This window comes from Lemur catta, chromosome 5, assembly GCF_020740605.2.
Source record: "Lemur catta isolate mLemCat1 chromosome 5, mLemCat1.pri, whole genome shotgun sequence".
Taxonomy (NCBI): Eukaryota; Metazoa; Chordata; class Mammalia; order Primates; family Lemuridae; genus Lemur; species Lemur catta.
Genome location: NC_059132.1, coordinates 56,802,402 through 56,817,130, shown reverse-complemented (window position 1 = coordinate 56,817,130; position 14,729 = coordinate 56,802,402). Strand labels below are relative to the sequence as shown.

At 37.4% G+C, this 14,729-nt stretch overlaps 2 protein-coding genes across 8 annotated transcripts in view; one reads left to right on the top strand and one right to left on the bottom strand.

The window, feature by feature from the left end:
• DEK (DEK proto-oncogene) overlaps window positions 1-8,753 on the top strand; it is a 34,024-nt gene extending 25,271 nt beyond the window's left edge. The window contains exons 8-11 of one of the 2 annotated variants that reach the window (XM_045551863.1): window positions 47-182; window positions 1,166-1,314; window positions 6,479-6,547; window positions 7,280-8,753. In XM_045551863.1, coding sequence (XP_045407819.1) covers window positions 47-182; window positions 1,166-1,314; window positions 6,479-6,547; window positions 7,280-7,291 — 366 coding nt within the window. In that variant the 3' untranslated portion in view covers window positions 7,292-8,753. Of the gene's footprint in view, window positions 1-46; window positions 183-1,163; window positions 1,315-6,478; window positions 6,548-7,279 lie in introns of those variants that run through there. The other variant, XM_045551864.1, reaches the window with a different exon arrangement.
• A 354-nt stretch (window positions 8,754-9,107) lies between these two features.
• KDM1B (lysine demethylase 1B) overlaps window positions 9,108-14,729 on the bottom strand; it is a 50,586-nt gene continuing 44,964 nt past the window's right edge. For all 6 annotated transcript variants that reach the window (XM_045551856.1, XM_045551857.1, XM_045551862.1 and 3 more), the window contains 2 exons: window positions 13,539-13,691; window positions 9,108-11,008 (listed from right to left, as the gene is read on the bottom strand). In XM_045551856.1, the coding sequence (XP_045407812.1) occupies window positions 10,925-11,008; window positions 13,539-13,691 (237 nt within the window). In that variant the 3' untranslated portion in view covers window positions 9,108-10,924. The remainder of the gene's footprint in view (window positions 11,009-13,538; window positions 13,692-14,729) is intronic.

Below are 14,729 nucleotides of genomic sequence, written 5' to 3'. Positions count from 1 at the left end.
GCAATGAATCTCATCAATATATGTAATTTGCTTTCCTTTCTAACAGCCACCAAAAAAGACATCCAAAAGAGAAAAACCTAAGCAGAAAGCCACTTCTAAAAGTAAAAAATCTGTAAAAAGTGCTAATGTTAAGAAGGCAGATAGCAGCACCACCAAGAAGAATCAAAACAGTTCCAAAAAAGGTATGTTAGACATTACATTATCAGCAACTTTAAATATATAGCATTATGTTGTACATAGTATTTAAGTGTGTGTGGGAAACAGATTAACTGCAAAGAACATGGAGAGGAAAGTAGTACAGGTTGAGATCCAAAATGCTTGGGACCAGAAGTGTTTCAGAGTTAGTTTTTTCTTTTCTTCCCCAACATTTACATATACATAATGAGATATCTTGGGGATGAGGCCCAAATCTAAACACAGAATTCACTTATGTTTCATATACACCTTATATACATAGCCTGCAGGTAATTTTATGCAGTATTTTAAATGATTTTGTGTATGAAACAAAGTTTTGACAGTTTTAACTGTGACCTGTCACATGAGGTCAATTATCCACTTGTGGCATCATATTGGTCCTAATAAAGGTTCTGATTTTGGAACATTTCAGATTTTGGATTTGGAATGCTCAACCTGTATACCAGTTTTCTATAGTTTATAATTTTTCAAATTGACATAAATTTTTTTTTTTTTTTTTTTTTTTTTTTTTTTGAGACAAAGTCTCACTCTGTTGCCCGGGCTAGAGTGTTGTGGGATCAGCCTCGCTCACAGCAACCTCAAGCAATCCTTCTGCCTCAGCTTCCCGAGTAGCTGGGACTACAGGCATGTGCCACTATGCCCGGCTAATTTTTTCTGTATTTTTAGTTGTCCATGTAATTTCTTTCTATTTTTAGTAGAGACGAGGTCTCGCTCTTGCTCAGGCTGGTCTCGAACTCTCCTGAGCTCAAACTATCCACCCGCCTTGGCCTCCTAGAGTGCTAGGATTACAGACATGAGCCACCGCGCCCGGCCAGATATTCAATGCATGTTTTGTAGTGATACAAAGTGGTGATTTATAATTTTTTAGGATCCAATATCCCTTCAGTCTGATGAAAGCTTATAAAATTCTCCCCAACCTATTACATAAGAAAGATTATTATTCACATTTAATAAAATATCTTACTTTTAGAAAGTGAGTCTGAAGATAGTTCAGATGACGAACCTTTAATTAAGAAATTGAAGAAACCTCCTACAGATGAAGAGTTAAAGGAAACAGTGAAGAAATTATTGGCCAGTGCTAACTTGGAGGAAGTTACAATGAAGCAAATTTGCAAAAAGGTAATGAAACAAATGTTTAGGTTATTTTGCTTTTATTAGAAAAATTATTTCACTCATTCCTTAATTTCAAGGTAGATCCTTATGTGCATTCATTCATTGAATAAATATATATTGAACTACTATCTGGCATGTCCAGATCCTCCTACAGCTTCTGGGATACCACATTAAATAGACAGAATCTCTGTCAAAATGGACTTATTTTTATAAATAATATTAGAGTAAATAAAATTAAAGTGATACATTCTAGGAAATTTTCGTTTCCTGCTCTGGAAACTTTTTATTGAATTATCCTTAGATTGTGTTAGTTTGAAAAAGCAGAATCTCATGGACCACCTTAATTCTCTTGGTTAGTATGGTAAGTGAGCTGTTATAGATTAGGTTTTTAACTCAGACTTCAGTGATGTTCTTCTAATACTTCTCAGGAAATAAAGTGTCCTGTTCTTGAATCTGATTTCATAGAGATTCTGTACCCTAGATGGAAATTGGGAGATTTAGAGTCTTGTTTCTTATGATAAAGTGAAATTATAATTTGAAACGTACCAGAGATAAAATATCCTGTACTACTATTTAGGACATTGATTATTGTTTTGTTTATTCATTCACCATTCATTGAGCCTCTAATACATGTCAGGCACTGGGCTAAATGTTGTAAGTAGAGCCAGAGAAGCCATCACTTGGCTTTAAAGGAGGGTTTCTGGTCTAGTGGATAGAAAGAGACAAATATTGTAGTGATTAGAGCACTATAAGTCAAGGCTGTGTTAGAAGAGTATGGAAGGTGCTGCAGCACCAAGGAACAAATTACCTACTTGGGCTTGGAATCTGGAAAAGCATCTTGTAAGAGTTCTTAACAGAGCTTTTAGTAGAGTATTAGCTGTACAATACAGTTGAGGAACAATAACACTCACCAAAATGATAACTGCAAGAAATAGTAACTAGTTTAACATGTCCCAAGACTAGAAGTCTTCACAGAAGTTAGGAGAAAATATTAAAAAGTTTTGTAAAGATCTTACATATGTACCTTGTTATAGAGTTTGATTTTCTTCCAAACTCTGAAACGTTTGGGGAATTGGGTAGCTGGGTCGATTATTGAGACGTATTTAGCAGGGGTATAACACAATCATTATTTTTATTTTCTAAAAGTTATCCTAGGAGCCAGGTGCACTGACTCATACCTGTAATCCTACTATTAATACTTCGGTAGGCTGAGGCAGGAGGATCGCTTGAGCCCAATAGTTTGAGGCTGCAGTGAGCTACAATGACCCCACTGCACTCTATCCAGGGTGACAGAGACCCTGTCTCAAAAAAAAAAAATAAAAATAAAAAAATAAAAAACCCAAAAAACAAAAGTTATCCTAGAAATGTCAAGAAGAATGGACTGGCAAAGGATGAGATGAGAGACAGGACCCCCAGTTTATATCATAATCAAAATGACAGGGTTGCCATAATCTAAGTCAGAAATCAAGAGAGCCTGATCAAAGGTTGCTTCATTGTGGATGTAAGATCTTGGTTAGCATTAATCATAATAGAGACTAGAACAGAAAGAATACTTTTTGAAGAAAAGATAAGTTTCGGTGGAGGGGCAGGTGCGGGCTCTGGGGGGAAAAAAGATTACATTTTGTTCTAGACATTTTGAAATGGAGTGCTTGGAACATCCAAATGGGTGAAATTGTGAACATTATAATTCTCTGATTTAGGAGAGAAATCTAGGCTGTGAGTTAAAACCAGTATAGACAAGGTGGCCCAGGGAAGAAGATAAAGGGTGAGAAAAGCAAAAGACAAAGTCCTGAAGGACCACTAACACCACACAATTGAGAAATAATTTCTACAAATAATTAGAAATTGTAGAGTCAGTGTAGTAGAAGAAAGGCCAGAGGGAGGGATGCTGTGAAAGCCAGCCGAGGAGGCGGTCTCAAGAGGGGGCAGCACCAGTTAAGAGGGAGGTAATAATTAACTTACGGGACAGTGGGCAATGGATAGGCAAGGCAATTCACAGAAAACACAAAAGACCCGTAAACATAAGAAAACACAATGTTCCTTACTGATCAGAAAAATTGAAATATTTTTGCCTGCTAGATTGACAAAAACTATAAAGATTGACAGTTTTCATTGTTGGCAAGGATATAGGGAAACACAGGTACTTTCATATGCTTTAAGTTGTAACTGCTTCTTTGGAGAACAGTTAGGTAGTGTCTTAAAATTTAAATTGCAAATACCCTTTAACCTAGCAATTCCATTTCTAGATCTCTGTCTTAAAGACATAGTCACATCTGCACCAAAATGATTACAGTAATGTTCAGCATGTCTGTAATAATTGAAACATAACCTAAATGGCGATGGATAGGGAAATGGTTAAACTGGTATAACCATATTTTTGGAATACTAAATAACAGTTCAAAAGAACGTGGAAAAACCTTCCAGGTATTGTTAAATTTTTAAAGCATATACAGACTATTACTCCATTTATGTAAATATGGGAAAACTCCACTGCTGCTTATACATATATGTGTGTGTGTATAAATTTTTTTTAAGGTCTGGAAGACTGCACACCAAACTGATCACTGGTTTCCTCTGAGGGGAGAGAAGGATGGGGACAGAGTGGAGGGGAAATTGGAGAGAAGTTCTGTCCATTTGAAAGATTTTTGAATATATTTATGTAATTTTAAAAAGGGGATTATTAATAACACAGAGTTTAGGTGAAAAGGACTTGACCTTTTTTTGGAGTGTGCATTTAGGAGATGATCACCTAATAGCGGTTTTGAGGGTTGGTAAAGTAAGAGTTATTTACCCTTAGGCCAATTAATGCATAGTGAGGAAAACAAATGAATTAAATCTTGTTTCAAGCAACTTGCTTTGGAAGGAAGTTTCAAGCAACTTGGTAGATAAATGAGGGGATATAAGTTGATGAGAAAATCTTTAAGGGTGGGGGAAGCATATGTTACGTCAAGGGTCAAGTGCTGGGCAAGGAAAAGCTGAGAAGCTACAGGAGAGTTGAGGGCTGGGTCTCTGGAGGCAAAGGAAACTGATAAATCCAGATACAACTAGAGGAGGAAGAGGTATGCCAGTGAGTTGAAGGAATTCATAATAATGGCTTCTTGGCTGCAAGCAGAAGTGCGGGGCACTTGAGAGTAAGGAGGTGAAATTGCCAGTGGTGGGAGGGAAAGGAGAACCTGGCAAGGGGAGGTGAGGGGATCCTCGGGAGCCTTTGAACTTGAGTACCCTGAACTGAAAATGGGACCAAATTATTCAAAGCTGTTTTCCCACAGCAATCTGTGGCCTGGGCTTACCCGTAGAAAACTGGGTAGTCAGACCAGTTTGGGGTTGGAGTTTTGTAGGAAAAGAAAAAGGCAAACAATTAGAGTAATTTAAGTAATTTAAATGATCGACTGTTTTGAAAACTGGCAAACTACAGACTGTAGGCCAAATCTATTGTCTCTGTCACCTGGTATTGTAAATAAAGTTTTAGTGTGATACAGCACATCTATTCATTAAAGCATTATTTATGGCAGATTTCACACTGTAACAGCACAGATGAGTGGTTGTGACAAACTGTGAGTGCCAAAGCTGAAACTATTAAATATGAAATGTCTGATTTCGAATTAAAAATTTAGTTTATTATATCTCAAACAAGAAGCAGTACAATTAAAGTATGCACCTAAACTATTGACACAGTTTTGTCATCTTAATGGTAGCTTGTTTATACCACCAGCAAAGAAGCCTGGAGAGCAAGGGGTGATGAAATCACAAAAGGCATTTTCCACAGCTTATTGAGAACTGAATATTTTTCATTGAAAGGAGTGGTCCAAAGCCTGGAAGGAAGTGGTAGTCAGTTGTTGCAAGGTCTGGTGAATACAGCAGATGACAGTTTCCAAGTCTAGCTTCTATAGTTGGAGCAGTGTTGTTTTTTGCCACACGTGGTCTTGCAAGAGGATTGGCCTGTCTGTATTGACCAATCTCGGCTGCTTAATCATAAGCGTCTTCGTTATTGCATTCAGTTGGTTTCAGTAGACATCTGCTGTCATTGATTGACCAGGGTTCGTGAAGCTGTAGTAGATAATACCAGCGCTGGACCACCAGACACCATTAGCTTTTTGTGATGAATATTCAGTTTTGGACTGTGTTTCGGCACTTCATCTTTATCCAACCATTGTGCCAATGCTTGCGATTGTCAAAAAGAATTCATTTTTCATCACACATAACAATACGGTATAGAAATGATTCACCTTGTGACAGCAAAGAAAGGCAAGCTTCAAGACGATTCCTCTTCTGATGCTCATTTAATTTATGCAGAACCCATCTATCCAGCTTCTTTACCTTGCCGATTTATTTCAAATGGTCCAATATTGTTAGAATAGTAATGTCAAACCTTGGTGCCAATTCATGCATAGGTTGAAATGGATGTGCTTCCATTATAGCTTTCAGCTTATCATTATCCATCTTGGTCTCAGCTCAGCCACATGGCTCATTTTCAAGATTAAAATCACCGGAATGGAACTTCTCACACCATTGACATATCGTGCATTTGTTAGCCACATTCTTCCCAAACACTTCGTTGATATTTCGAGCTGTCTGTGCTGCCTTGGTTCCACAACTCATATTCAAAAATAACACGAATTTTTGATTTACACGTGGTTTCACAAAAATTGCCGTGAAAAAAACTTGAAAGATAATCACAAACCAAAATGTGCATTTGAAAGAATGAGGATGTACCTTCAAATTAAAAAAAAAAAAAGTGTGAAAGTAAAATGTCAGGTATCGACTGTCAAACTTAGTACTTAAGGAAATCGGCCATTTCATACTTAATAACCTGATAACTTTTAGGGAGAGGATTGAGCAGAATGGAGTAGAGACTGAAGTTCGGGTTGTGGAATCATATGTAGAGTGTTGGAGAAGGAAGAGGTTTATCTACATGTTTGCCTCACCCATGTTTATTGTTAATTCAGCCCATCCTACCAGCCCGTAAAGCACTGAAAATGTTTACATGCTGGTTTTCTCCTTTGTATACAGTATTATTAAAACTACTCATTTGCAATAGAATTCTATATGGTGAACCAGAGTGCTGTTACAGTGTACATGCGGCCATTTGTACATAGCATAGATTTCCTGTTTTTGTTAAAAGAGAATATTTGATTTTTAAATCTGCTTTTGTTTTTCCTTTTTACTGTAGGTCTATGAAAATTATCCTGCTTACGATTTAACTGAAAGAAAAGATTTCATAAAAACAACTGTTAAAGAGGTAAATGTTTTATTAGTCTCTTTCAGGTTTGATCATTTTGGATATATAAGACACAAAGGTAACTTTATATATATAAACTGTATAATTTTAAAAATATTCTTGTCACCAAGTATTACTTTTTTTTCCCCCCAGAGTATTACAGGGGTACAAATGTTTTGGTTACATGGATTGCTTTTGTACCGCTTGAGTCAAAGTTATAAGTGTGCCCATCACCCAGATAGTGTTCATTGTACCCGTTAGATGTGATTTCACCCATCTCCTCCCTCCCCCCACTTGATTTCCATTGAGTTTTACTTCCATCTGTGCACTAAGTATCACATTTGATCCTCAAATTTCTTCATAAAAGATGGGGAAATATATTTCTTTTCATTCCCATTTTAAAATCTTAAAATTGAAGTTTGAGCAGCTAGTGACAACCTGAACTCAGATTAAGATGTGGTTTCACATCCTAGCTACCCACATAATGCTGCCCAACATAGCGATCGTGGGTAGCTGGGCACCACAAAGTTGCTCGCACAGCTACTCTAGGACAAGCTCCTATACACCAGTCAAAGGCAGGGAAAGATCTACAGGCAACTACGGTTTTGTATCCATCCCAACTGACTTCCCAGGTCAACTGACTTTCCCAAATCTGTAGTAAAACAGATAGGGAAAAATGGAATAAGTTTTGGTTTATGTATACTTAATATTATATGTTGGGTATGGTAAAGTAATGTTTCTCTTTTATTACAGCTAATTTCTTGAGATAGAAGACAGAGACAGATGACTTGTTTCCATAGATATCTGATTTATACCATTATACCAGCAAAGAGAATGTATTTCCTTTTCTAAATCCTTGTTAAGCATTGTTAGTAGAATTTACTGTTGACCTTTTTATCTTGAGTGTTATGTAAATTTGAGTTTGCCGTTTTAAATTGCATTCCTGTGCAGTTTTTAGTTTAAAATCTTGCATGGCAGTAATTGTTCCTTGCTTTTATAGTTGTATTTTGTACATTTTGGATTTCTTTATATAAGGTCATAGATTCTTGGACTATTGTGGTTTTTAGTGCACTTAATATTAGCTTGCTTAAGACATACTTTTAATCAAGTAGAACAAAAACTATTATAACTGGCATTTATACGCAGACTATTGCAGTATTTAGTATATGAACTATTTTGAATACATATCTCTTCTGTCAGTGTCTGTCAGTGTGAAAACTCAGTGGCAGTATGTTCATCGTATTAAAAATACACAAACTACAGCTATCCAGATGACTAAATTGGAACTTTTCTCCTGCATGTATATAATGTCAAATTGTCAGCATGACAAAAGTGACAGATGTTATTTTTGTATTTTTAAAAACCAATTTGTTGTATATAAAGTTTTTTATTTCTTTTGAGCAAATCACTTTTTAAACTCACATAGGTAGGTATCTTTACAATTATAAACTATGAAATCTCAGTGTTCAGCCAGGTGGTGTAACAGAGCGCAGCAGTGAAGGTTCAGTGACAGGAACACTGAAGGAACAGTCTTCCTGCTTTGCCTCAAAAGTGTCATCAATTTGTAGTATTAATTCTGCAAAGCGTCTGTAGGTACATTTTATATTAAGGAAAGACCAAAATCAATGCATCACAGCTTCAAAAACTTTGGGAAGGGTTGGAATTAAGCACATCTGACTTATTTGACAATGAACTGATTTTTATTAACTGCTCTTGCCCATATAAAATGCTTATATATTTACAGAAAACCTGGCCATCTTCATAATTATGATAAAAGTACCAGGTGTAGTGCCAGAAGATAATGTACAGGCAATAGCAGATATCTCAAAAGTGATAAGATGTTTATTTCTAACATTTCTGGAATCAGCTGTTGGGTTTTAAATTTTGGCTAATCAGGATTTTAGGTATCAACAACAAAGCAATTGAAAGGGAATTGATTTTTGTCTTGGAAATTGACTGTCTCAATCAGTTTATTAAGTAATCTCTCTGAATTTTAAAATAACATGCTGCTTATGACAGAATTAGATACTCGATGTACCAATTAAGTGTTGAAAGATATCTTTGCATTATAGAACAGAAATATATAAAAATGATATGTTGAATGTTAACAGGTATTTTCACAGGTTTCACTTGCTTCTTGATAAAGACATTAGGGTACGGTATACTTAATACAAATGATTTTAAACTTGTTCTTATAAACCTTGTCAATAAAAATAATCTAAATCAATGTGTTAAGTGTCTTGCATTTGATGTCAGATGACACGCTTAAGTAGCATTTCCCCCCTAAGGTGAGGATTTCAGAAGAGATTTTTAAATGGAGTTAGCCCCACTGCTTACATGATTTGGAGTGCTCTTCAGTGATAACTGACCATTTTTGAAGTGATTTCACAAAACTATCAATCAACGTTGTTTATTTTATGACCATTTACTACAAAGAGGATGAGTAGCAATGCCTATGACCTGAAGAGAATAGAGGGTTTGGAGGTGAGATGATGGAGTTGGTGCGTGTGAAGGTTCTTCATGATGATATGATACATCCATCAATAAGACTAGACTGTTCATCACTACAGTACGCAAAGTGTATTTGAAAGACAAGCCTAGTTTTTATTAAGCAGTTTTACACAACTAGCTATTCATCTGTAAGTTAAAACATTGTAAGTCTGTATTTTCTGCTACTCAATTACAAAATCTTCAGACAACACTGAGAAACATTCAAAGTAACTTAAGAAAATGAAGTACCATGGTTCCTTAAAGAACAAAATGTCAAAGTATATCACTTGAGACAGGAAATGAAAAAAAATACACATTTACCATGCCTTACCATGCCTTAAGTAGGTTTTACCCTGCTTTGTAGCACAGTGCAAGTTTAAGTGCCCAGAAACTAAAGTAATAATTTACTGTGAACCATTTCAAACTTAACATATTTTTCATTTATCACTTAACACATGCTATTTAAACATTTTAGTACATAATACTTTAAAGCAGAATACTTTCCAGTCAATGCCAATGAGTCTCAACAAATAACCTAAATATCAGCGTTTTCCTGTATTAACTTTGCAATATACAGTTGTTGGCTTTCCTTTGTATGTAATATACTTTGGGGAAGAGGGGTATCTAATGCTAAGGTTAACTGCACATTCTTTCTGTAAGGTATTTATAAGCTGACTTTAATTTTTAAAAATACTTAATATTTTGAAAAGTGGCTTTAAAGTCTTTAGTCCCTTTTTTAAGCAAACCAATATAATTGAAAGAATTGTTCATAAGACTTTAAAACAAAAGCGTATCTTTAACCTGTAAACTGAAGTTTCTTGGCAAAGTAGGCATCGTGAAGACCCTGAAACCAAAGTTTGTTTTAAAGTGACATATTAAACCATTTTCAGTCTTGAGTGAAAAAGTGCCGTGTTCATAGGCTTTTAAAATATGGCTTATAAAATGTGTAGTATTTACCAGGATAGTTCACATTTTTCTGCAGTTTTCCAGTGGACCTGCCTATGGAATACTGTAAACATAATTATGCAAAAAATATTCCTAGAGATTAAATCAGTTATTTTTAAGTAGACGTGGAGAGGGGCTTTTATTAAATTATTCTGGCAAGATCTTTTTGCTAGCAGTTGCCAAAATGAGGGATATTTAAAGCAAAGGCATTTTCTCCATCTACAGTGTGAAGACCACACTATCTGTGCCCCACTGTTGATGACAACGCCTATGTGGTTTAAGGGACTAAAGAGTTTCCTGTTTTGCCAATGACTGCACAAATCTAAAATATTTTATCACAAAAGATACCTGAATTTAAATTTCTTTTGAACACCCAGTGGGAAGAAGTATGTACAATATAAAATGTCTAGAAGCTTCATATTACCATTAACTGGAGAGTTTGTGCTGTATCAAAAATGAAAGTTCTATCTAAATTTTAAGTAAAAGCTCAATGTTGGAGCTATATAAAAACATTAAGGCTCATTGGTAAAGATACTGATAAATTGTCACAGAAGAAAAACATGGCTTTATCTAGTTTTTTAATGATTCCTGCTTGATTGGTTTCTCAATGTATAAAAATTGATCAAACAAAATGTCAAATCTGAAGGGAACCTCAAACAATGGAAAAATCATTTACAAGGTCTCGATTTAAGGTTATATTCTGCCTTATTCTGAAGTCTAGACTTTTAGCACTAGTTGGACTTGTGAACAATGCAATTAAATATAAGTGCCTATAAGGATTTTTGGGGTCAGTGCTTTCAGAGTGGTAAAATGGGCTTACATTATTGTATCACCTTAAAAAAACACTTCAATCTTGCTATGCAGAGGGGTTTTTTTTACCCCCTCTTAAAACTGAGGTTCAACATGTGTTTTAAACTTTCCCATTTTGGGTACAGAAGAAAGCTGGATCCAAACAAATTATATTTAAAATGCTGCAATCTTGCTTGCTTCTCGAACACCACTCAAATATGCCCCTGTCACAGTTTGTGGAAAATGCCTGTTTGTTGCCTGTAAAAAATAATTGCATAATTTGAGATCATGCAGAAAGAATTCAGTTGATTTCAAAAGGTAATACAAGCTTAGACTGTATCTGGTCCTCCTAAATAAAGATTGGTGCTACTCCTGTGTGCTCATTTGTATTAACACTACTCAGCCATGAGAGCCTTGAACTTTCTGGTTATCTTGCCGTGCTTTGCCAAATCCATTCATTTAACAATATATTCAGCACTCCTGCAAAGTATATGGGATTCATTAAAATATTAAGTATCTGTATGTGCCAGGTACTGGGGCAAAGAAGAATGAATAAAATAAAGTCCCTCCCATCAGACAAGTAATCTAGCTGGTACCTTCAGAGATAAGTGAAAAAGGTGCAGAAAATAGATGGCAGTTTCTCCACAGATGGAGTTTTGCTAAATGTATAGAACAAAGGGGTAGAAGGTTAAGTTACTCAAAGGATAGACCAGGGACTTTAAGTTCAACGAGAAAAAGACAAGATGCGAGGGCTGTTGGACTGGGAGGAAGTAAACAGGCCGTCAGTGATAGCAGAACCTCACTTCCAAGGAAGGGCTATAGTGAGAATACAATAAGCAAAGCAGGAGGCTGGGGAAGGGGGAGGCCTGCATTAGTGGGAGGTGATAATGACACGGTCTGGGAAGGGGGAGCTGAAGTGGAGTTGAACAGGCCATAGAAAATGGAGGATAAGGAACAAGAGGTAAAGTTGATAGTCCTCTGAATTGATGGCTGAGATAGAAGGGAAAACATCCAAGTGCCAAAGACTCAGGTCAGTAGGAATATAATTACTAGCAGGGGAGAAAGTGGCAGAGAAGCGAGTTTTTAGATGGTGAAGTAACAACTGTATTGAAGCAGCGAAGGCGAAAGCAAGAAAGGTGACATGCTCCTGACCCTAAGACAGCCTGAAACAGCCATCTCGTGGAAGCAGCTGACACCTGTTGCCCAGCGTGCCACCTTTACGCCCTTCCTACGAAGCTGGCTCTGCACAGGCCAAGGAGTAACCAGAGACACCTGGTTTAGAGATGTCATTCTTTTGTAAACAAAAACACTAACTCTATTTTAGATTAAACTGCAAGACATGTTATACACCTAAACCATATTATATAAAGTATGAACACAGATGAAAGAGTGGTAACAGAATTCACTCTTAAGTTTGGAGTGGGGGTTCTAATAACAAAAAGCAAACCAATTCATCCCTAAGAATCCTTACAAAAATCTCAGCCACTGGAGGCAGGAGGAACCATGGAGACAGAGGTTGGCATGGAGTAAAAACTAGAGAGCAATTACATTCCTCACTAGATTGCGCATTCGGCCCGATGCAACAGAGATCTGACTTAGCAGGGTGAGGCACCAAACAAAGTGAGGATTTAGTCAAGTCTTCATAACTAACAATGAGGCTTCTAGTGCCCACATTCCTAGAAGCTGAGCTTCCACCAAAAAGAAACTGAATGTTTCCAGATAGTGATGTTTGTGGATCTAACCACCAGTTATTGAGCTTGCTGGAGCTTTCACGTGGCTTTTAAAAAATGCCTTACTCAAGTCTGAGCTGACAGTTGGGGATTTGGATGTGTAACAGGCAGAGACTAAAACACACAAAATAGGAACTCTGAGAATATCAGGAAGGGAGGGGGCAAACAGAAACAAGTTATGAGGCAAGAAGAGGGTATTACCATAAAGGAACATTTTGCAAACAAAGCATTCATGAAGTAAAAGCCAAAATTTTAAGTCAATTTAAAAGATCTCCCCAAAAGCAGGACAAAAAGAGATGAACAATAGTAAAGAAGAGGAAATCAGATGGTCAACCCAAGAGTTCCAAGATACAGAAGAGAAGATAAAGAAGTTTTTTTTTCCTTGACCAGATAAATAATAAAATGAAGTAAGAAAATTCTAGGATTGAAGGATATGAGTTTCTACATTACAAGGAATGAAAAAAGGCACAGAAAGGATCAGAAGTCAGAATAACAAAATATTTTTCCAACAGAAGTAAATCAAGAAAGAAGAGAGGAGATCTTGGAAATAGAGGCCCAATGCTGGAGAGTGGTTTTAAAAAAATAAGACCCAGAGGACGCTCTGGAGTAATCTCAGAGATCAACCAATGTGGACTGGAGCAGAGGGAGAACTCCGGGGAGGGGGAGTTCAAAGACTGGAACTAACAGGCCAGCTCAGAGAGATTCGCCTGTGAATTAGCGATGGCCGAAGGGTAGGGGAGACCAGAAGAGTTACGCTAATAACCAAAGGGGCCATTATGACTGCCAACAAAACAAAGCTGCGTAAGAAGTAGATAATGTCTAACGTCAAATCAGAAGACAGCAACATATTGCTTCCAAATATGAAGTCAGGTCCAGAAGAAACAGCTGGAAGAGTTAAGATGCTGCCTCTGGGAGTATGAGGAGGCTGTTGAGAAAGCTTCTGCTGTTTGTGGTCCTAGGACTTTCAACCATATTGGACTTGGTTTTCAAACTCTGGGCAGATACCACTTTAAAGAAACCCAAATACAAGTAACTGGGTTCAGGATCAAGATACACACCTCACCAGCAAAAAAGATGGTTCCTTGTATTTCTTCTGCAATAATATCATAGGCCTCGCCACTTCCACCTGTCTTCACAAAACTGTAGGCCATCTGGATCCACGGGTCTGTGCTCCACCGAGTGACAAAGTACTTCGTGGGATCTGGGACCTCCTGCATCCAACAGAAAGAAATTATAAAACAGGGTCAGGAAGGGACTTGGACATGGTGCAACTGAAATTAAAAATACATGTCTCTCCCTTTAGGACTGAGTTCATTCTCGTAGCATTTTGAAACAGCAGTTCTCAGGATGTTCCTCCTGCCCCCTTTAAGCCTCTGCACTTCATCTTCAATCTCCTGTCCCACCCACCCACAATCACAATCCCTCACTCCTATATTTCCTTCTTCTGCCAGGGACACGTGTCCCCACCTACCGGGGGCCATCACCAACCGCTAAGAGTTCGGGCCTTCCCTTTTCATTGCCTGGCATGTGCAGGACAGATGGTGGCCAGGAGTCTCAGGCTCAGAGTAGAAAGGGGAAGGGTGGAGTCTTAGGATCACAAGTCGGAATTCTCAACAGGCTTCTCCACAAAACAGCAACATTCACCAAATTTAAAATACAGTAGCTTCCCCTTATCTTCGGGGGACACACTCCAAGACACCCAGTGGAGGCCTAAAGCCATGGAGAGTACTGAACCCTATATATACTGTTTTTTCCTATACATGCATATGCTACAGTTTAACTTACAAATTAGGTACAGAGAAGAACAGTAATAAAGTAGAATTAGAACAATATACTGTAATAAAGGTGATGTGACTGGATCTAATAACTGTGATGGCTACTACGTGACTCACGGGCGGCAGCATCTACAGGGTGGAGACGCTGGATAAGGGGATGATTCACGTCCTAGGCAGGGCGGGGTAGGATGGCTCAAGATTTCATCATGCTACTTAGAACTGTCCACAATTTAAAACTTATCAATTGTTTATTTCTGGAATTTTCCATTAAATATTTTCGGGCCCCGGTTGACCTCGGGTAACTGAAACCATGGAAAGCAAAACCTCGAATGAGGGGGAACTACTGTAATGTTGCCAGCTGGCCTATGACAGGCATCAGCATGAAAAATACTCCTATGGCAACTGTGTGCTAAGTTCTAAACAACTAATTTAACAACAACCTCTTGGACAAAAAACCCAAGTGAGGGTCCATTG